The sequence below is a fragment of the Halichoerus grypus genome, chromosome 10 (assembly GCF_964656455.1).
Source record: "Halichoerus grypus chromosome 10, mHalGry1.hap1.1, whole genome shotgun sequence".
Classification (NCBI taxonomy): domain Eukaryota; kingdom Metazoa; phylum Chordata; class Mammalia; order Carnivora; family Phocidae; genus Halichoerus; species Halichoerus grypus.
The window spans coordinates 123,740,645-123,762,914 of record NC_135721.1 but is presented as its reverse complement, the minus strand read 5'-3'; the positions used below and the strand labels follow the sequence as shown (position 1 = coordinate 123,762,914).

General features: G+C 52.9%; 1 protein-coding gene across 8 annotated transcripts in view; it reads right to left on the bottom strand.

The window, feature by feature from the left end:
• Nucleotides 1-22,226, bottom strand: part of PABPC1L (poly(A) binding protein cytoplasmic 1 like) — a 28,166-nt gene extending 5,940 nt beyond the window's left edge. Inside the window, exons 1-15 of one of the 8 annotated variants that reach the window (XM_036072050.2) lie at nucleotides 20,555-22,226; nucleotides 18,640-18,833; nucleotides 17,071-17,186; nucleotides 15,764-15,903; nucleotides 15,448-15,542; nucleotides 11,690-11,827; nucleotides 11,293-11,388; nucleotides 6,853-7,119; nucleotides 5,983-6,067; nucleotides 5,247-5,375; nucleotides 4,671-4,774; nucleotides 3,762-3,855; nucleotides 2,412-2,542; nucleotides 1,902-1,976; nucleotides 1,324-1,515 (exon numbers count right to left, since the gene is read on the bottom strand). In XM_036072050.2, the coding sequence (XP_035927943.2) occupies nucleotides 1,908-1,976; nucleotides 2,412-2,542; nucleotides 3,762-3,855; nucleotides 4,671-4,774; nucleotides 5,247-5,375; nucleotides 5,983-6,067; nucleotides 6,853-7,119; nucleotides 11,293-11,388; nucleotides 11,690-11,827; nucleotides 15,448-15,542; nucleotides 15,764-15,903; nucleotides 17,071-17,186; nucleotides 18,640-18,833; nucleotides 20,555-20,747 (1,851 nt within the window). In that variant the 5' untranslated portion in view covers nucleotides 20,748-22,226 and the 3' untranslated portion in view covers nucleotides 1,324-1,515; nucleotides 1,902-1,907. Of the gene's footprint in view, nucleotides 1-3; nucleotides 1,977-2,407; nucleotides 2,543-2,932; nucleotides 3,856-4,670; nucleotides 4,775-5,246; nucleotides 5,376-5,982; nucleotides 6,068-6,852; nucleotides 7,120-11,292; nucleotides 11,389-11,689; nucleotides 11,828-15,447; nucleotides 15,543-15,763; nucleotides 15,904-17,070; nucleotides 17,187-18,639; nucleotides 18,834-20,554 lie in introns of those variants that run through there. The other 7 variants (XM_036072049.2, XM_036072051.2, XM_078057242.1 and 4 more) reach the window with 7 other exon arrangements.
• Nucleotides 22,227-22,270: the final 44 nt, after the last annotated feature.

The window sequence follows — 22,270 nt, the reverse complement described above, 5'->3', positions numbered from 1 at the left end:
AACTTTGCAGGAACAAAGAGCTGCAGCGTGTTGAGCACTTGCGCACTTGTCGACCAGACTTCCTGGACTGTGTGCGTGGGTCAGGTTGTGTGTACAGTGCGGGGGAAAGCACAGTAACCGACACGGTCCCCGCTCTCGGACAGCTGAGGCCGAGAACCCCAGCAACAGACTGCAGCCTGCGCGTCTTAGAGGAGCCATCATGCGGCGCTTCTTCCCGACTTGGGGGGCAAGGGGTCCCTGAGGAGGTAAAGCTTGCATTGAGTTCTAACGTGGGAGTTTAACTGGGGAAGAGGGCAGAAAGGCAGTCCCAGCAGACAAAACAGACATTTGTAAAGGCCCCAGCTGGGAGGAGAGGGTGAGGACCGGGACCAGAAAGTGCTTTCCTGGGCTGTGTCCCAGTTAAAAAAAAAGGGGGGGACAATTTAAGATTTTTATTTGAGGGAAATTGAGAGAACAAGTGGGAGGAAGGGCAGAGAGAAGCAGACTCCCTGCAGAGCAGGGAGCCCGATGAGGGACTCGATCCCCGGACCCCGGGATCATGACCTGAGCCAAAGGCAAATGCTTAACCGAAGGAGCCCCCTGGGCGCCCAAACTGTTTTCCCCCTTAATGGAGCAGCGAGCAGTTTGAGGACTCTAAGACACAGCAGAGGGATTTCATTGTCCCTCTGCTTCCTGTCACAGGAGTGCTGAGCACCATTCAGCTGGTAGCACAGCATCTGACCTCTGAAGGATGAGTCCACAGACCTCTGAGCTAAGCAGATTGTAGGGTTCACAGAGAGACCCATGTGCGTGGCCAAGGGACCAGAGTGGGGAGCTGTACCCCTTTTATTGTCACCTCTCAGGCAAGACTCTCTAACTGATGGGAGGCAGGCTTAGTTCCATTCACAATTGACGTTTTCTTCTCAAGGTCTGGAAGGCAAGCATCTTGATTTGCTAATGAACACATAGAAGGTAAAATCATGACTTGGGAAGGTACCCGAAAGCGATTCTATGTGGTTTCTTCTAGAATTACGTTACACAGCCCCTCAGTCAGCCAGAGCCCAGAAGCAGTTGGTGCTTCTGGGGTGTATACCTGCGCTGCAGGGCACTCAAGCCAGGCGTCCAGAAAGCTCCATGCGCGCCAGACACGGGCACCCGTAGCTTTAGTTCTTCTCTCAGTGCCGTGTGAGGAGCACTGCCGGGTGCGGATCTGCTCGCGTGCACACACCTACCGCGCACTCTGGCTTTCTGCTCCTTCCAGGCAATTCCCCAGCCCAGTCAAACCCCCACCCTTTGCTCTGCCCCACCTCCCTCAGACACAAGAAAGCCTCCTGGGAGCCAAGACAGAGTTTGCAGCACTTTTAATGCACAAAGCAAAAGGTGATAGGCTGGCGGCGTGACTAGCCTTCGTTCCACATCCAGAGCTCAAGTACAGATACGGCCCCGTGGGGAAATAAGTTACGGTTCCCAGGGACGGAGAGCCAAGAGCAGGAAACGCCATTCTCTTGTCAGCCAAGGGAGTGAGGATTCCGTTGTCTGGGGATGAAAGGGTAGGAATAAACGTTTCTGACATAGAGCAGACTCGCGGCCTTGAACTAAGAAGGTAGTGGGCCAAGGCAGGCCTCCCGGCAAGGAGCGTGAAGCCGGCCAACGCGCAGGGGAGCCCGGCCCGTCCCCAGTGAGGCCAGGCCGGGTAGCTGGTAAGAGGACACCGCACTCTGCACGGTGGTGGACGCTCCTTCTAATCCTACCGTCCGTCCTTTTCCTTTGATCCTTACAGCTTCCCCCAAACTCCTTGGTGCCTCAGAGAACGGCAGCCACACAGTTTCTGAGTCAGTCCCTGACTAGTTTTTCCCAGCTTCCCTTGGGCTCAGCGGCTTCCGTGTCCGTCTGTGCCCCCGGGCCCGCCCCGAGCCACCCACCTGGTTTCAGAGCACGTTCCCCGTCGTCCGCTCTGTGGCCTGGTGTGCTTGCAGCACTGCCAAAGCCTCTTCCACCTGTGGGACACGGGGGGGGGCGGGTTGGTGCCGCCCGGCGGGGCCCTAGGAGAAGAGTGCCTGAGCGTGCTGGGTGCTCGAGGTCCCCTCCCTCCGCGGCACTGCTGCCCCCAAGTGCCCCTGACGGAAACCCCGTCACCTGCTCCAGACAGGTGTCCACTGCTGGACAGCTGGGAGAATCTTAACCCTATACTCCGTCACAACACAGCTCCTTGTACCAAAACCTTGCACGGGGAGCTGCTGCAGAGAATAATCTGGAAGGGCTGGGATAGTACACCCCCCCCCCCGCTCCCCCCCGCCGCTCACAGATTCAGCAGGTGCTAGCTGGCATTAGGGAAAAGGGAAACCGTCCCAGCCACAGCCGGGGAGCCCTTCTGGGAGAGGTCTTTGTCATGAGCTCTCGCAGGGCACCCTGGCACCCAGACCCCAGACCACCTTGGCATTGAGGGACTCTGGGGACTCCAGCATGAGCAGCAGCTCCGAGTTGTCGATCTCCAGCAGCATGCCCGTGATCTTGCCCGCCAGCTGGGTGTGGGTATTGTAGATAAGGGGGTACAGACGCTCACCTGTATAGAACACCTGGCTGACACCCCAGCAGCCCAGGGGCGGGGGGCAGGGTGGTGGGCACCGTGGAATGGAGCAGTGAGGCATCTGGGGCTCGTCCCAGAACTGCTCCTTCCAGGCTGTGTCCCTGAGCTCCACTGGGGGCCTCTTTCCCAACCATAAAGTGCGCAGAGCAAACCCTGCTTCGGAGGCTAATTTGAAGAATCAAATTTGATATTCTAGGTGAAGTCACCTACACAGGGTCGGACACAGACTTGGGGTTTAAAGACTACTCTTGCTCATCTTAAAAGAAATAGTTCCCATATACACACTGGAATTCTAGACAAGATATGCTAATGCCGAACTGGACTTTTGAGGGGGCGGGGGGAGCCACATACACAAGATAAATTCACCTTCCACCATCAGGCACTTCTAGTGACAGGGCCTAGCACTGGTGGCCGGCCCCTCTCGGCCGTGTGTGGAGGGTCTGGCCAGGCTGGGGTGCTGGGGTGGGAGAGGTTTGCCCACGAGGAAAGTGAAGAGGTTTACAGGGAACGGTTAACAGCCTCCTGCCTCCATGAAGCCCATGTAGAATTTCCTTTGAGCAGTGGGAAGTGGCAAGACCCCAAGTGAGCTGAGGAAACAACAGGGTGGCGGCAAAGGGGGCCCTCAGAGCGGCTCTGGACATCTTGGTGGCCACGGACGGAAGAACCTGCCACCCAGTAGCAAGCCTGTCATTCATCCGACAGTGAGTGGCATCCTTCGGCAGGGCCTGCCGTAGGCACCGGACTGGGGACGAACTGCACGAGGAACTCACAGCCCAGCAGGGAACGTGTGTGTGCCCCATGCCCCGTGCACACTTATCTCCCGCCTCCCTGCAGTGGCCACTGGGAGCTGGATGACATGTGGGGACAGCCTCTTCCCCTTCAGGAGAGGTGAGGAGCTGCGACGCCCACCGGCAGAAACCCAAGACCATACCGTGGCTCCTGGCCCCCAATCTGCCCACAGCTGGGCTCTCTCCAGCCCGTCGGGGGCCTGGAACAGCAGAGCCGAAGAAATCTTGGGACCATCTGATCTGACCAGTGTTTTAAGAGAGGGAGGGAGGCCGAGAGAGCAGAGGCGACCCCAGCAGGTCGGTCCACAGCAATGCTGGACCTCGTCCACATGTCTGACCTCCACGCAAGGTTTCCCCCCACCAGGCTGGCCCCCTCTCAGCCCCCGCTTCCGGCTGCAGCCACTCACCGATCATCTGCTTTTGCTCGTGCAGCGGTGCCGCGGCCAGCATGGACGCCGTCAGGGGCCCCTGTCCCGGGATGCACACAGCGGGCTCCTGCACCTGTACACGGGACAGGAGGGGGACACGCCCCTTCACCACCACGGACAGGCAAGGCCTCGCCACACTTACCCTGTCAGCGGGAAGCTCTGGAGAGCGGGGCACGGGGGCAAAGTACGGACAGTGTCCCTAACAAGGGCACAGTGGGCTAGACACCCTAACTCAGATGCCTTCCACGGTGCCAGGAACCTAGAACGGCCCCCGCCTGAATGCTGCCGCAGGAAAGCGTTACTATTCACTTTGTGCCAAATAACGTACTTTTTATCACGTAGCTTTATGGCCACATGCCCAGCATACTCCTGACCCTTCCACATTACGGGAACTTCCAGCGCATTTTGCCGTTTAAAGATGACACCTGTTCTTTTTGCAAGAAAGAGTTTGAAGTATACGCATTGAAATTCTAGACAGGATAGGATAATGCCGAGTTTGGGACTTGGGCAGGGGGCAGGGAGATAAATACATAGCTTTTTTAATCACAACCTTTCAAATACTCAGCGTATTTCTAGAAGCTCTTTCCTTGCTGCTCAACGCTGAATACTAAAGAAATCCAGATTAATTTTTCTAATAACCCAGGCAGAGCAAATCATAATTAATAAACCAAATGTGATCTTGGCCCTTTCCCTCCTTCTGTTAGTAAGGGGGATTGTTTCTTGATTGTACACATTAGTAAATGAAACTTCACAATTCAAGAAAAGAAAAGAAAAAAAGACAAACAAAAAACAAGGCCCAGAGAGGGCCAATGCCTCCAATGCCTTAGCCGAGGTTCTGAGCCAAGCCTCCCAGAGCCCGGACTAAGAGGGCAGTCAGGCCAGCCTTACCCCAGGGTTGTGTGGTGCTGAGGGATATTTGTGCGTCAGGAGAGGCCCGCTTGGTGTAGAATATCCCACCCCACTGGCTCCTGTGGTCTGGGTGCCGATGTTGGCTGTAAGAAATAACGGGGCTGTTACGGCCTGACAGCGATCGAAAGCCACAAAGCCTAAAGATGAGCGTCCACGTAGCAGCCCAGCGCGAGCCAGGAGGCCGGCACATGGACGTGCACACGGCTCCTGCGTCCTCGCTAAGGTCCGATCTGAGGCTAAGCCCTGGCACGTGTGAGCTCGTTCACCCGCGGGACCAAACCGGAGTGCTATTTTCATCCCTCTTTTAAAGATGAGGTGATCAGATGGTTAGCAAGGCCACAGAGTGAGCTGGCCCCAGGAGCTGGGTCTGGGGGACTCCGGGGCCCACGAGAACTCCTATGCCACACAGCCTCCAGTGGGCGCTGCTCTCCAAGAGGGCCCAGGACAAGGTCACCGTGGAAGCCAGTCCTGACCCCCCACCTGTGCCGACCCAGCACCAAGCCCTTGCCCCGCCCTCCTCACACCCCCATTCGTCTCGGCCCTGCCCACACTCACCCACTCTCTGGGTGTGGGGCAGCGGGGGTGGCACCTGGGTAGAGGCCTGCCTGACACTGCTGACCTGGGCCGGGGGGCGCCGCAACATGGCTGGTGGCCGGACCACTGAGGCAGCTGGAGGGTAGGTGGCTTGTGGCACAGAGAACAGGGACAGAAAAGTTGGTGGGGCAGGACAATCCGAGTGGCCCACTGCACCCTGAAGGTTCCAGGGTGAGGAAGGGAATGGGAAGGGGGAACCAGAACGTTCTCAGCAAAAGAGATGAGTGAATTCACCGAGTCAGACCCGGACTCCGGGGAAGGGGAGTGTGTGGAAATCTACAATCACAAAGCCAACTTGTTTCTACCCAGAGCCCAGGAGGCACCAGCATCATGATCACACCCACGGGACCCCCAAGACACTGTCAAGTCAGCGTGAGCCACCCTCCTGGGGGGGGCCATCCATCAGCCGCACAGCCCCCGGAGTTCATTGTGACGGTCACAGACCAGTCTCGGCGCTAACTGAAGAGAATGGCTACACCCGCGAGTCTTCTACAAGTCGGGCACTGCGTGGTGCTTTGTGCACGCCTCGTTCAGAAGAGGAAACTAGAGGTGAAGTTACCCACCGAATGAACACCCAGGGGACTAGCAGAGCCAGGCTTGCCCCCAAAGCCGGTGTTCTTAGCCCCGGGTTCCACACTGCCCTGCGGGGCCCACCCCCGCCGGCCAGGCTGAGGGTACCAGGGGCTGAGTCACTCACAGGAGGGTCTCGGAGGCTGGGCCGTCCACCTGGGGGCGGGCTGCATGGGGGGGCCGGAGGCATAGTACGCAGCCTGGGCTGGAGGCTGTGAGGGAGAAGACTGGTAGTCAGGGGCCTGCAGCAGGTGAGAAACCGCATCCCCTCCCGGACACCCCTGAGGGAACGCCACTGCCCCCTCCAGGGACTGGTTAGTGAGGCCCCACGAGCTGGGATGAGGCCCCTGCTGCTCAGCTCAGGCTGTCCGTGAGCCCTGAGCCCTCCGGGGAAAGGTCTTAGGTTCAATCCTTGACCCTGATCAGAGCAGGGAGCCCAGAGAGCGGCACGAGATGGTCACACCTACTCGGACCTGTGCCGGCTGAAGCTACCGCTAAAAGGAGCCGGTATGCCCATCCCAGTAGCTGCTCATGGCCAACACCTTTCCGCTTCCTCTAAGGCCCGTGGGCTCCCTTCGGAACACGGGCCTCCAGCAGGGAGGCTGGCGGGCGGCCCACAGTCAGGACCGGCTAAGCCGGGGAAATGCTACACGCTCTCTGCTGGGGTGGGGAGGCGCAAATGCACACCAACACGTTAGGGGAGAGTAATGTGCATAGGCGAGTGGCGTGTAGCACAGAAAGCTAGGTCCCTTTTATTTAATGCATTGTTTCTCAAACTTATTTGACCAGACAGGGTCTCTTTGCGCAGAACACAAATCTCTCCCTGGGTGGGAAGGGCTGTTTGACAGCAGCACGCCTGCCCGCCTCTTACGGACGGGGTTAAAACGGCCTGCCTGCCGAGTTTCCAGCAGAAACACGCGGAGAGCCCACATCTACCTGGGAAGCTGGCATCCTGCTCTACCTGGCTGTCAGGGAAGGGGTGCGGGCGGGTCATCACCTGGGGCACGGCAGGCAGGAAGTAGCCGGCGGGCTGCTGGAAGGAGCCCAAGAGGGGGCCGCCCAGCGCCCGCACCGTGGACAGACGCTGCATGTACTGGTTGGTCAGGATGGCCTTCCGCTCCTCTTTGCGCTGGGCCAGTGCCACGTACAGTGGCTTGGTGCCCACGATGCGCCCGTTCATCTCAGTCACGGCCTTGGTCGCCTCTTCTGGAGAGGAAAAACACACAAAGCCAAACCCCTTGCTGTGGCCACCCTCTGTCATCACCTAAAAGCAAGACAAGACAAGGGCTGCTGGGGGTGGGGAAGGAAGACTCCTGGGGGCTGTGCTCCCCTCCTCCCCGCCCCCGCAGCCCCTCCGCCCCAGGACCCAGCCCGGCACTGAGCAGGCCCAGAGAAACCGTCCCCCCGACATTGACTGAGGCCCACTGCATGCCAGATACTGGATGTGCCTTCTCATGTCACGTGTACTGCCACCTGATGGGGGCACCACTCCCACTTCACAGGCGACGGAAGTGGGGCTCAAGAGTGACTTGGTGGAGATCAGGCCACTTGCTAACTGGGGGCTGCTTGCTGCTTAATAGGACACTCCGCAGAGTCCGTGGGAACCGCTGCATTTCAGGATTTTTATATTTTCTTTCTGAAATGATTTTCCTAAGCTGTGATGGAAAGCTGGTTTAAACAGAATCTACCTTCATCACATGGGCTATCATGAAGGAAAAGGATAGTTTAGGATTGCTTAAAATCTAAGAACAGGGCAGGGTTCTTTTCCTAGAGCCACAATCTTAAACACTCCATTTGAGGTCCCTGTGATGAAAATCTGCATTTCGACTACTCTTTGGTTTTTTTTAAACTACCCATACAATTCTTTTGGTTCATTTGGGAATTAGGGAAAGACTACAATGTTCTTAAGAGTAAGTTTCCTAGAGGCGCCTGGGTGGCTCAGATGGTTGGGCGTCTGCCTTCGGCTCAGGTCATGATCCCGGGGTCCTGGGATGGAGTCCCACATCGGGCTCCTGGCTCGGCGGGGAGCCTGCTTCTCCCTCTCCCTCTGCCTCTCTCCCTGCTCATGCTCTCTCTCTCTCTCTCCGTCTCAAATGAATAAATAAAATCTTTAAAAAAAAAAAAAAAAGAGTAAGTTTCCTAGAAAGTCCAATTAGATTTGCATGGAATATAAAATGATTTAAATTTATATTTTTGGTGACTTATTTTCTTTGTGGTAGAAATAACAGTCCTTACTACAATTAAAAAAAAAAAAAAAGAGCGACTTCTCTAGGGTCACCCAGCCTGTGGACACCCATCAGCCAGGATTCAAACCCAATGCAGTGTTCTGGTAAATGTCCATTGCCTCTCCAAGGCACTGAGCCAAGTTCGTTAGGAGTCTGGGAAGAGGTTCTTAGCTTTGTTAATAACTTTTAAATTTTGGAATAACTTTAGATATACAGAAAAGTTGCAAAAATAGTACAGAGTGGCTATCTTTCAGCCAGCTTGCTCCAATGTGAACAGGGTACATGTGTATATTAACATTGGGACGATACTATTAATTATCAGCCACAATGCTATTATTAACTGAACCGCAGGTCTCATTCAGCTTTCACTAGTTTTTCTAATATTTTTCTCTTCCAGGATCCAATCCACATTGCATGTATGGTTCGTAATCCTTTTTGGGATCGAGACACTGGCCTGGCTCACACATTTGGACTTGAACCGACATACTTTTTAAATCTGCTATTATTAGAGACCATGTTCTACATAATTGGTGTTCAAACTGCACTTTGCTACCCATTCACATGGGGGCCTGGGCCTGAGGGTTCACAGATCGCCCTCAGGGAGGCCAGTGGATAAAAGTCAGGGGGTCTATGAACTTGGATGGGGAAAAAAATGGCCTCTTTGTTTTCACATTAGCGTTCCCTTCTATTGTGAATATGGACAACAAAAATAGGGGAGTCTTGGCTGTGCTTGGGATTTTGTCAGGAAGAGAAAGAAAATATTTTCATATCATGTTAATCACTGCTGCCCTCAAAATATCATCTATGCTAATGCTTCCTCCCTAGATCTTATAGCTGGATACAATAAGGAAGCACCTACTGCTGTCACCTCCATATTTTGATAATTATGTTTCAATATAACTGTTTTTTTGTAATCCTCTGAATTTTTTTTTTAAAGATTTTATTTATTTATTTGACAGAGACAGAGAGAGCATAAGCAGGGGGAGCTGTAGGCAGAGGGAGAGGGAGAAGCAGGCTCCCCGCTAAGCAGGGAGCCCGATGTCGGGCTCTATCCCAGGACCCTGGGATCATGACCTGAGCCGAAGGCAGACGCTTAACCGACTGAGCCCTCTGGGTGCCCCTCCTCTGAACTTTCTTTTATGCATTGAAAAATATTCTCAGAAGGGATCCATAGGCTTTCATAACCCAGGTTTTCTTGGCACAAAAGTATTGTCTTAACAAGTAAATAAGAACTTCTGTTAGGTAGTAAATAATGACAAAATACATTTATGCAGCTTACTATAAACATGATAGTATTTTTAGCACTTTATATGCCTTAACTCATTTTCATTCTCACTGTATTTTATATACAATCGAAATCATAAATATAAACTTACATAAAATCCCCACTTTATAACCTAATTGGTCAATTAACAAGATAGTGCTGCAACTCTGAGCAACCCAGATTTTTACAATTCCCTTCCCTCAAGGAGTCCTCAAGGAGGTCGGTGAATCTCCAGAAATTAGACACCACGTGTGAATAATCAGATCATCATTTCACTACTTGTTGTGGGCAGGTGCTCTGCATGCAGGCTCCTTAGTGCTCAGGATACCTCGAGAGGTAGGTAATGTTGCTCCCATTTCACAGATGGGTAAACAGACTCCAAAAGGCAAAGTCACTTCCCTCAGATTCTACAGCTAGTTAATGTAGGACTGGGATTTACACCTAGTTCTAATTAACTTTAACATCCCAGTTTTTAACCACAATACTACACAAGGTATATATTTGCTGGGAAAGAGGGCCCATAGCTTTTTTATAACGTTTAAGCAAATTTACTGATGCTTATTTACATGTCCCATAGCTCTGTCATTTTTTCAAAGATCCTTAACTCAAAAATTGTTAGAACCTCTGCCCTAAACACCAGGCTTCCTGAAGGACATTTAAAATTGGATTCAACAGGGATGCCTGGGTGACTCAGTCAGTTAAGCGTCTGCCTTTGGCTCAGGTCGTGATCCCAGAGTCCTGGGATCGAGTCCTACATTGGGCTCCCTGCTCAGCGGGGAGCCTGCTTCTCCCTCTGCCTGCCGCTCCCCGTTTGTGTTCTCTCAGACAAATAAATAAAATCTTTAAAAAAGATTTAAAAATTTAAACAATGCAATTGGATTCAAAAGGCAAAAGAACTTCTAGACCACTTCCCAAGAACCCAACCATCACATCACATATTCTGGTCTCCAGCCTCATCACTCACACTGATATCTTTGGAAAGTTCTTCATTCCTCCCTGCAGCTCCCTACCTCCTCACAGTCAAGCCAAATGCTTCTGCCACCGCCACTTCTTGCAGGAAGCCCTCCTTCCTGTTCCCCTGAGCTACCACAGCTCTGCCTCCAATACCCCCAATCACCCCACAAACACCTTATAATGGATTTGAGTTAGTGATGCATCTGACCTCCTCACTTGATTATAAGCTAGTCAAGGGCAAGAACCACATCTAACTCGTTACTATAGACTTCCCAGAGGGCCTGGTAAGACAGGAGGTGCTTAAGTATGGAATGAATGAACACTGGTTATATGAAAATCATCTGAGGAGCTTTAAAATAAAATGCCAGGCCCTACTCTGAAATCTTCCATTTGTCTAACTCAGGTGTCTGTAAGAGCTCCCCGGGGGGAGGGGTTAATAAGCCAGGGCTGAGAAACATCCAATGAGCCCGACACTCTCATCGTATAGATGAAGTTCAGAAGACATGGGCTAAAAAGTAGAACACCCAGTCATCACGTGTCAGGTGCTAAGTGGGCTGGGCATGTGGCAAGTGCTCAGTAAATGGGGAAGAATGAATGACGAATGAAGCAGCCCAACCCTCTCATTTTCCAAATGGGGAAACGGAGGTCCAGAAGACAAGAGTCAGCGGAAATTCTGAGACATGAATTTCTAGAATCTGGCATACAGTAGGCACTCAATAAATGCTTTTTGAATGAACCAAGGTTATAGGGAGCCCCAGTAAGTCCAGCTGTGTGACTGGGACTGGACTTCCACCCTCTGTCCCTCCAGAGCAGACAAGGCTGCAGACGGACATCAAGCTCCAATGGGAGTCAAACATAGCCCCCCAAACCCTAAAAGGAGTAGCTCAGCACCAACCCCTTGGAAGCCACGAGGGAGGGAGGGAGGGAGGGGTGTGCAGGCAGCAGGACAGGACAGGCAGGCTCTCTATCCCCTGTAGGTTCTCCCAGTCCTCACCTTAGCACTGGTAATCACTCCATAGGGAGAGAACTCTTTTCTCAGCTTCTCATCATCAATGCAGTCATCTAGGTTCTTAACGTACAGGTTCACACCCTAGAAAGAAAGGTTATTGCTCAGTGTGTCCCTTCCCCTCCAAGCCCCAGGTAGCCTTGTGTCAGGGGCCAACGCAGGCCATGGGGGGGCCTGGAAGCCCTGGCCACCCAGCCTCCTGTTTCCAGTCTTGCATGGCACCCATGCCCCCCAATCACTCAGCGTGCCCATCCCCTGGAAGCTACAGCCACTCCCCCCCCCAAACCCTCTAAAGCCAAGTTCCCAGACGTGGGATTGCTGGAGGAAGGCTTCCCATTCAGGGCCCTCCACACACGGACACGCTCACTTAGCAGGGGGCTGTCACCTGGTAACGGGTCAGCCGGTCCTGCTTCATCTGCTCGAACCTGCGCTTCAGCTCATTCTGCCGTTCCACACGCTTCTGGGCCCGGCCCACGTACAGCAGCCGCCCGCTCACCTCCTTCCCATTCATGTCCAGCACAGCCTGGCCAGGGGAGGGGAGAGAGTCCTTGGTAACCACCTCCCCCCACCCCTCCCCTGGGGCCCTGGTCTCCAGTCCCAGTGTCCGGTCCTGAAGGGAGCCACCTGCAAGCTAGGCCAGCCTTGCTGGCTGAGAATAATTAGAACCAGGATAAAGGCCATTTAAAGTGAATCCACTTTTTGAAAACATGGGACAAAATTTCAGAGTAAACCACAGATATAAAAAATGTGGAGACGCCTGGGTGGCTCAGTCAGTTAAGCGTCTGCCTTTGGCTCAGGTCATGATCCCAGGGTCCTGTGATCCAGTCCCTCATCAGGCTCCTTGCTCAGTAGGGAGCCTGCTTCTCCCTCTGCCCGCTGTTCCCCCTGCTTGTCCCCTCTCTCTCTCGCATATAAAATCTTTAAAAAATAAAATAAAAATAAAAAATTTGATTGGAGCTGTACTTTAAAAAGTGAAATTGAAATAAGCAAATTTCCTATATTTAACATTTAGGTTCTTAACTGTATCTACACCTAAGACTGCCATGTCCTAAATTGTCAGTGGCTCTCTCTTCTTCAAGACATGCAACTTCTCTTAATGCATTTATCCTGAACTGAATTTACATGGACTCATCTGCAAAAAATCAGCAAAAGGTAGACTCGTGTGTGTACCAGCTCAATGGTTAGGATTAGACACTAGCATTAGTGAGGAGAAATGTTTGAAAGGGGACTTTTTTTTTTTTTTAAGATTTTATTTATTTATTTGAGAGAGAGAGTGAGAGAGAGAAAGAGCACAAGAGGGGGGAGCGGGAGAGGGAGAAGCAGACTCCCTGCTGAGCAGGTAGCCCGATGCGGGACTCGATCCCGGGACTCCAGGATCAGGACCTGAGCCGAAGGCAGTCGCTTAACCAACTGAGCCACCCAGGCGCCCTGAAAGGGGACCTTTTAAAGTAAGCTCTATGCCCAAAGTGGGGCCTGAACAAAAGGGAACTGACTTTTTAAGTGGTCAGCTAGTTAGTAAATATTTTCACATAGGGGCGCCTGGGTGGCTCAGTCGGTTAAGTGGTTAAGCATCTGCCTTCAGCTCAGGTCATGATCCCAGGACCTGGGGTCAAGCCCCACATCAGGCTCCCTGCTCAGCAGGGGGTTCTGCTTCTCCCTCTGCCCCTGCTCCCCACTTGTGCTCTCTCTCTCCCTCTCACTCACTTAAAAAAAAATATTTTCACGGGGAGCCTGGGTGTTAAGCATCTGCCTTCAGCTCAGTTCATGATTCTGGGGTCCTGGAATCGAGTCCCGCATGGGGCTCCCTGCTCCTAGGGGAGCCTGCTTCTCCCTCTACCTCTCTCTCTCTCTCATGAATAAATAAATAAAATCTTTAAAAAAATAAAAAAATATTTTCACATAATAGTGACTTTAGCATCCCCACCTAAACATGCAAATCCATGTAAACATACTCTCGGGCCCCAATAAAGTTAGTTCCACCTCAGTCTTAAAAGGTCGTTACCTGGGTTCTCTATTCTGTTCCATTGATCTGTGTGTCTATTTTTGTGCCAGTACCATACTGCTTTGATGACTACAGTTTTGGATTATTATTCAGCCATAAAAAAGAATGAAAGCTTGCCATTTCAAGGACATGGATGAAGCTAGAGAGTATGATGCTAAGCAAAATAGTCAGAAAAAGATAAATATCATATGATTTCACTCATGTGGAATTTAAGAAACAAAACAAATGAGCAAGGGAAAAAAAAAGAGGGAGGCAAACCAAGAAACAGACTCTTCACTATAAGAGAACTGATGGTTAGCAGAGGGGAGGAGGGTGAGGGATGGGTGAAATAGGTTCATTAACACAATATAATATTAGTTTCAGGTGTACAATATGGTGATTCAACACTTTCATACAGTAGCCGGTGCTCATTACAACAAATGCACTCCTCAATCTCCATCACCTATTTAACAAGAGTTCATTTTTTATAGGTAATATTCCACTGAGCGTGTGTGTATAAGTATACACACACACACACACACAGCCCACATCTTCTTGATCCATCTGTCAACTGATGGACACTTGGGCTGATTCCATAATTTGGCTATTGTAGATAATGTGGCTATAAACATCACGGTGTGTATGGAATTGTTTGGAATTGTATGGAATCACTATATTGTACACCTGAAACTAATATAACACTGTAAAAAAAAAAATGTACGCTTACAGAAAATAAATAAAAGTCATTGCCAAAGTCTCTAAGACCTTGGCATCTATGGATCCCTGAAGCTTCAGCCACCTATTCAACTTGTCATTTTACAGTTGAGAAAACCAAAGCCTAGAGAGAGGGTGGGATTTGTCCAAGGACACGCAAGAGGTCACCTTTGAAAGGGGCCATTTGCACTTAAGAACAAAGCTTCGATGTCAGAAAGAGCGGGTTCTAATCCCAGTGATGCCTCTTACCAGCTACACCCTTGGAGCACTTGGTGAAAACGGCCGAGCCCACGCTGGTGGAACAGAGAGGAGAGTGTATGCAGCCCTTAGCACAGTGCCTGGCCCCTGCTAAGTGCTCAGGGAGACGTGGCTGCCATCAAGGTGGCACCGGGTCAGATCTCTCTAGCCAGAATCCACAATGAGCTGAGATCCCCCATGTCCAATGGTCTTAATGGGGCAGCAGCTTGGGAAAGAGCTTTAGAGTGGGAAGCCAAATAGGAAAACATTACTCCAGCTCTGTCACGATGTGACCTCGTTCCATTCACTTGTTCAGCCAATAGGTATCTGGTATCTATTGGCAGGTGCAACACTAGAGATTTAGCTGTGAAATGAGACCCAGTCTCTACCCTCAGTTCTATACATGGAGATATGTGTTACTGATGGAGAGGGGCAGAAGGGGTACCTCGCCAGAAGCATGAGGTTAGAAGAGGCTTCTCGGAGGAGGGAAAGTATAAGCGGAAACCCACAGGGTAAGCGCTAAGTTGTCTAAAGCCACACTGTCCAATATGGTGGTCACTAGCCACGTGGAGCTACTGAGCACGGGAACTATGGCTAGTCTGCGTTCACGTGCTGGGAGTACCAGATTTCAAAGAATTAATACGAAAAAAGGGGAATGTAAAATATCTCAATTTTTTTATTGAATATACACTGGAGTGATAATTTCAATATGTTAAGTTGAATGAGACATTATTAAAATCAGTTTGTTGTTGTTGTTTTTTTTACCCTTTTTAATGTGGCTGCTGGAAAATAATGTGGCTGCCGTTATATTTCTATTGGACAGCACTAATCTAAGGAGCAAGAGAAGGGAAACATTTTGAGAAACAGCATTTGCAAAGACCTGGGAGCTAGGAATAGCACTTCCCCTCCCCAGCCTCAGTCCCACCATCAATTCAAGAAGAGGGCCGTGGCTGTCTCAGAGGCCCTTCCACCTCCCATGTGGGCAAGAATCTACGAAAAGCAGTCGGCCTTAGGGTTTGGAAGCACCCAAAGGAGGCTACAACCTTCTGCCTTTGCCACAGGCAGGAGGGGCCCTGACTGGTGTGGGCCCAGGCTGGGGAGGGACTTTCTTCTCCTCCGTGGCAGCTGGAGCCCCCTGAGCCTGATCTCCTTTCTTCCTAGTGCTGGCTTGGTGCCTCCTCCATGAAACAGAGCCATGGGGAGGCTCCTACCTTCTGGGCTTCCTCATGCTTCTCAAAGTTGACAAAGCCGAAGCCTCGGGAGTGGCCACTGTCGTCCCTCATCACCTTCACACTCAGCATCTTCCCTGGGAAGGGCCAACCTGGCTCAAAGGGGAGTTTGGGAAGCCCCAGGATGTTCCCCTCCCTTCCCCCCCCCACCTGCCCCCACCCCCTGGGGGCTTGAGACTACTTAGTGCTGCCCCCTGCTGACTCCTCAGGAAGCCCCCAGAAAGGCTGCCCCTCCTCCCAGCCCAACCTGGGGATAGAGGACAAAGTGATCCCCGATTCCCTTGGGGAACACACCCACCAAACTGGGAGAAGAGGTCCTGCAGGCCCTGCTCGTCCACGTCCACATGGAGGTTCTTCACATAAATGTTGGTAAACTCCATGGCCCGAGCTCCCAGCTCTGCTTCCCGCTCTCGTCGGGACTTGAAGTGGCCGACGAAGCTGTGGACACACTGATGGGGTAGGCAGCCGCCAGCCCTCCACCACCCCCATCCCACCCGGCAACCCTGGGTCAGTGGCGTCAATTGCTGCCAGCCCCCAAGGCCCCTGTATCCCGAATCGGGAGGCTGGGCAGGGCAATACTCTTTAGATGGACTACAGTCAAGGTCGGACCACTTCCAACAGCCAAGATTCTATGCTCTAGCATAAGGTTAAGAAGAGTTCGTTCCTGGGGCAAAGGCACAGGGAACTCCTACCATACACCAGGCAGCTGAGTGTGCAGGAGAGAAGAGCAAGCATGAACTTGAGAGTCATACAAACGAGGGCCTGAATCCTCACGCTGCAGTTGCCTAGCGGTGTGACCCTGCGCAAGTTACTTAACCTCTCTGAGCCTCAGCGTTCATTCCTATAAAACGGGATGAAGGGCGCCTGGCTGGCTCAGTCAGTGGAGCATGCGACTCTTGGTCTCAGGGCTATAAGTTCAAGCCCCACGTTGGGTGTAGAGATTACTTAAAAAAAAAAAAAAAAAAAAAAAAACTACAGGGGCACCTGGGTGGCTCAGTCGGTTAAGTGTCTGACTTCGGCTCAGGTCATGATCCCAGGGTCCTGCGATCGAGCCCCGCATCGGGCTCCCTGCTCAGTGGGGAGTCTGCTTCTCCCTCTGCCCCTCCCCCTGCTCATGCATGCTTGCGCTCTCTCTCTCTGAAACAAAATCTTTTTTAAAAATACAAAATAAAATAAAAACTGGGGATGAAACTCTGATCACAGGCATTTGCTTATTCATGTAATAGGTACTGGATGCACTAGGGAAGCAGTGGTGAGAGAACCAGACACGGCCCACGCGAGGGTTACCCCATGAAACAACACAAGAGGCTTAAGAAAAAAATTCAGTCATGCCGAGAAGGCTGGAAAACAGATGAAACCACTGAATCCAGCGGTGATCTGGCCATTAGCTGTTCCTGCTGGAATTTCAAAAGCCCCTCACTTACAACTCGGAGCAATCCTCTAAGGAATATCAGCAGCCCCGTTCTTCCCTGGGGAAAGGGAGCTCCCGAAGGACTGAACTGTTCCAAGGTCACACCGCCAGGAGAGTTCTGGCTGAGGCTCAGTGTCCGGTGCCCAAGAGGTGGTGACGGGCAGCCTCTGGCCCCCCCACGTCCCACCACTCACACTTTGCGGTCATTCAGCAGCATCCCGTTCATGGTGGCAATGGCCTGCTGTGCAGCCTCATGGGTCTCAAAGTGGACAAAGCCGAAGCCTCGGGAGCCGTGATCGTCACACACCACCTGGGCCACAGGGGAGAAGGACAGGGTTGGGGGGGCACCCCACAGAGGGTTCAGGTACAGAAGAATGGCAAAGGTAACAAATAACTACTATCTGAGTGCTTACTCTGTACCCCACACAGAGTCCCTCCACGTTCCACTCCAGCCCGAGCTCTTCCATCCAGATTTAATCATGTTGACTGGGGCCCCACTCTGGGCCAAGCACCTGCTAAGGGGATCACATGCTTATCTTGTCCTATTTGCTATAAGAGCCCCTCCAGGCAATTCTTAACCTCTGAGCCCCCACTGCCTGTTGGGGGAAAATGGAAATGAAGGACTAGTCCAAGGTCACTAGCCACCAAAGTTTCTGATTATGATAGCTACCACTTAGATGGTGAACAGGGTGCCGGGTGTCCTTTCAATGTCGTGAAGATTACCAGACTTAAAACACATGCACAACAAGCCTATGAGGTAGGTTCTACCACGGCCCCTAACTTTTAGAGGAAGCTGAGGTATGGAGAGGTTACTCAGCTGGTCCAAGGTCACAGTGCCAGGCAGTGGAAGAGGCGGAATTTGAACCCCAGACAGTCAGCACCAAAGTCCAAGATCCGACCGACTGTGTTGTGCTGACTTCTCAGCAGCTGGCCGGACTCCATGGGTTTAGTGCTCTTCCCACCTGCTACAGAAACCTTTCCAGGGCAGCCCCGTGGAACTGGTTTCTATCCTGAGCCTCTGACTACACGGCTCACTAGGCTTCTCCCGCAGAGCCCAATTTCCAGCTTTTCCTAAAAGTCTCACCATCTCCAACCAGCCTGAGAGCTCCCAGGGTAGGCCCCACACCGTGTGCCTTGCATCTAACCTAGCCCACCACCACAGTGGGTCCTCGTTAGGCCTCAGAGACTCGCCCGGGTCACATCCAGCTTTCTGACCAATCCTCAGTGGCCCAGAGGAAGCCTCGAGGCTTGACCGCCCTGATGGCCTTAATTAGCAGCCTTCTGGTATCCATGCCCTTTATCCTGTCGCGTCTAGTGTCTTCTCTCTCTCTGAATTTGGACTGGTCTTACGACTTGCTTTGGCCAACAGAATGCAGTGGAAGGAATGGCGGGCCAGTTCTGAGCTTACATCTCAAGAAGCCTGGTGAGCTTCCAGTCTCCTGGGACGCTGCCCTTGTCATGAGACCAGTCTGGGCTAGCCCACTGGAGGAGGAAAGACCATAGGGAAAGAGCCGAGGTGCTCCAGCTGACAGCCAGCCACCTCTAGAAGCAAAGCCAGGCAGCTTGCAGTGGGCATATGAAGGAGCCAGCTGAGAGCAGAAGTGCCCAGCCGAACACAGCCCAGATTGCCAACTGCAGAATTATGAGCTAAAGAAAGCGTTGTTGTTGACAGCTCAGCAAGGTGTGAAGCGGGGTGCTGCTTGGGAGCCTTCTGCCACATGGGTATTTAACACAGACCCTCCCCCGCAAGGACACACACCCACCTTGCAAGAGAGGATGTTCCCAAAGGTGGAGAAGGTGTCATATAAGGCCTTGTTGTCAATGGAGTCCTCCAGGTTCTTGATGAAGATGTTGCCCACACCCGACCTGCGGAGTCCTGGGTCTCGCTGGGACCACATGATGCGGACGGCCTGGCCTTTGATCACTTCAAAGTTCATTGTGTCCAGTGCCCGCTCCGCTGGACCAGGGTTGGGGGGGGGGAAGGAGAAAAAGGAGCAAGTAAGGGTATTTCTTTCCCTGAGCCCCGAGGTGCTTCAAAAAGAGGGAAAAAAAAAAGATCACTGTCTGGGTCTCACTTGAGAGAAGAACCTGGAGCCTCAGGGGAGATATGCAGAAAGAATTAATGTGCGGCGCGCTCCTCCCACCTTCCCATTGGGGTCTCATTCAGCTCCTCGCAAGAGCCGCGTGAGCATGGATTCCTCTCCCCACTTCGCAGAGGGAAAACAGAGGCTGGGAAAGGGGGAGGGTCAGTGGCGGAGCAAGGTCTACTGCGGTTTTCGAGAGCACACCAAGTAGATGAAAACATAAAGGAGAGCCCATAAGACGAAGAGTGGCAGCAGTTAGGGGAAATCAGAGCTCAGAGGTACCGAGGGGCAGAGTTGAGACTCAATCCCAAGTCGTAGGGCTCTGGGGGAGAACACCTCTCTGAGCTGCTTTCTTCACCTGTGAAGTGGGGATGAGGAGACAATTACCCCCTTTCCACATCCAACAAAGGGGGATAATACTATCTTCCTCCAGGGGGTCGGACAGGTTGAAAATTAAATAAGATACACAAGATGCCTCACACTTTGTGCCTGGCACAAAATAGGAGTTTGGTAAATGGTAATGTGTCTGAAAACAGCAGGCTACGCCCATCCTCCTGCCACTGCCAGGGCCTGTTCCCTCCCAGCTAAGAGGCAAAATCCTTTCTCTTCCCTGGAGCTCCATTTATCTCATCTGTGAAGTCTGGCAGAAAGGTCAGAGCGTGCAGGGCTTGGAGGAAGAGGTTAGAGGCGGTGGTGGGTAAAGCAGAGCAAAGGAGAAGGCTCTCTGGAATCCAGCTCAGTCACCTGCTGGGAAACAGGCAGAAGCACCCCAGCAAACCCTCGTTTGGGAAACCTTCCCACCCACCCAGGGTGTTTTACCATGCACCAGAGGATCCTGGAAATACTTCACTGACACAGCTCACTCCTTCTGTGCTATTGGGGAATAAGCCTTAGCCGCTTTTCACAGACGGAGAGGTGTGGAGTTCCGTGAACTCTTGCTCAGGTTCACACCCTGGCGACAGAGCTTTAGGAAAACCCGATGCTCTTACTCTTTATCCTCTCCACTGTCACAGAGAGTGTGGCCATAACCACCCGAGAAACTCTAATCAATCCTATCAGCTCTGAGAAACCGGTTTTGGGGCCTGGAGTGGAGACCAGATCTGGTGCAAACTCAGATCTCGCAGCTGGGAAAGGCGCCAGCCCAAGGCCCGGCTCTCCTGGCTTCCCCACGCATCACCTGCATCCTCACCAGGTGCTTTGACTTTCTCATCCTCCCAACCACTCTATAAAGGCAGGTACGCTCCCCATTTTTCAGACAGGCAACTGAAACTCAGAATGGCTGAGTTATTGCTCAAAGTCACACAGCTGCCGCCTTGCTAATCCGAGGGCGGCCCGACCCCAAAGCCCTTGGTTGGCTGTTTTCACTCAGCCTTAATATTTGTCCTCTGCAAGACGGAGCACCAGTAAAACACACAGTAGGCGCACACTAATTGCCCGTTCCCGTCTCAGGGCGAGGACCCCTTCCAACGCCCTCTGGGCCTCAGTTTCCCTGGCTGCAAAACGAGCCAGAGATGCCAGCGCAGGCCCCGAGCAGCTGTCGGTCGGCCCGGGCGTCCGGGTGTCCGTGCGTCCGTCCCCCCTCCCCCGGGCTCACCGTCGGCGGGCTGCTGGAAGTTGACGTAGGCGTAGCCCAGCGAGCGGCGGGTGGCCACGTCGCGGCACACGCGGATGGACAGGATGGGGCCGGCGGGCGAGAACTTCTCGTACAGCATGGCCTCGGTCACGTCGGGGTGCAGGTCGCCCACGTAGAGCGAGGCGAGCGGGTAGCCCGGGCCGCTGGCGTTCATGGTGCTCGCCGAGACGCTGCGGCGGGGCTCTCGTCCCGAGCGGCCGCCCCTCCCTTTAGCCCCCGCCCCGCCCCGCGCCCCACCTGGGACCCCTCAGCGCTCCAGGAGCCCCAGGTGGGGCCTCTGGGACCCCGCCTCCGGAGGCGGGGCGCGCCCTCAACCCCGCCGCGGCTCGGGCTGCGGGGACGCGGCTCAGGGACGGCCCGAGACTTGTTCCAGTCCCGAAGGTCATTGCCTTCTGGGCGTCTGGGTCCGTTTCCCTTCTCAGTAAAACCGCGACGGCGCAGAGGGGAGCCGCTGCATTCTGGGCGTCTCACAGACGAGGAGAGTCCTGAGCCCGACACCCAGTTTCAAAGCTTGTGCCCCTTGCCTCCTGAAAGGAGTCTTTTTCTCAAGATAGCCCAAATCCAGTACCCGCTCTGGAACCGGCCTTATGACCGGGACTGACTGCTCCACTTGAGAATTCGAGACCAAGGCCTTGACGCTGGCTCTCGTGTCACCAAAGGATATTCCTGGCCCACTTTTTTTTGAGAGAGAGAGGCGGGGAGGGGCAGAGGAGTGAGAGAGAATCCTAAGCAGGCTCCACGTTCAGTGTGGAGCCCAGCACAGGGCTCTGTCCCACAACCCTGAGATCATGACCTGAGAGGACATCAGAGTCGGATTCCCAACCCACTGAGCCACCCAGGCGACCCCCAGCCCACCCCAACTTTCTTTTGACTAAGCCATTCCACCTGCATTCCATCAGGAAGCTTCAGTTACTCTATGGGGACAGAAGGGACCTCACAGTACAAGGCTGTGGCAGTAGCCCCAAGGTGCGCTTGCAGCCTCAACCTACTGGTGGTGTGGAGGCACCTAGAAGAAAATTGCAATGCGCTGTGGGCCAGTCGTACTTCCCAGTATTTCCCCTTGCCCCTCACAGGGACTCTCCCGGTTCCCTACTGCAACGAAGCAGGCAGGCTCCCACTGACCTTGCTTTGAGTGTGGTTTCCACAGGCGGAAGAGCTCTGAACTAGTCTGGTTGCTCAGCTTCCATGCAGTAGCAAGCAAGCGCCACTTATTCTAATCTTGGGCTGAAAAATAACCCTCATTTCTTCCCTCTCCTTATGGGAGTGTGGAAGTTTTCAGAAAGGGGACAAATGCCATGAGGAAACAGTGCTGCGGGCTCCCAGAAAGTGTTAGGACAGAGGACAGTGTGGTAGAAGCCTGCGGATGACCAAGCCTTATGCAAGCATCTCTCACAGGCTTGGTTACACCTCAGGGTTAAAAAAGGGTGTGTGTGTGTGTGTGTGTGTGTGTGTGCATCTTGATGGGATGCAAAATTAACTGTTCGTAGCAAATCTTCGAAGCTACAAAAGAGGACCTAACGCCTGGATGGTCTGTTGTGGAGGGTGGAGAAGCGTCCCCTAGTAGGTGGAGAGTGGCTGCTTATTAATGGTAATTTCTTCCCCTTTACAACACCTTGGCTTCTGGTTCTAAATAGGATGAAATAAAGATGTTCCCTACTTTTAAAGAAAGAGGAGAGC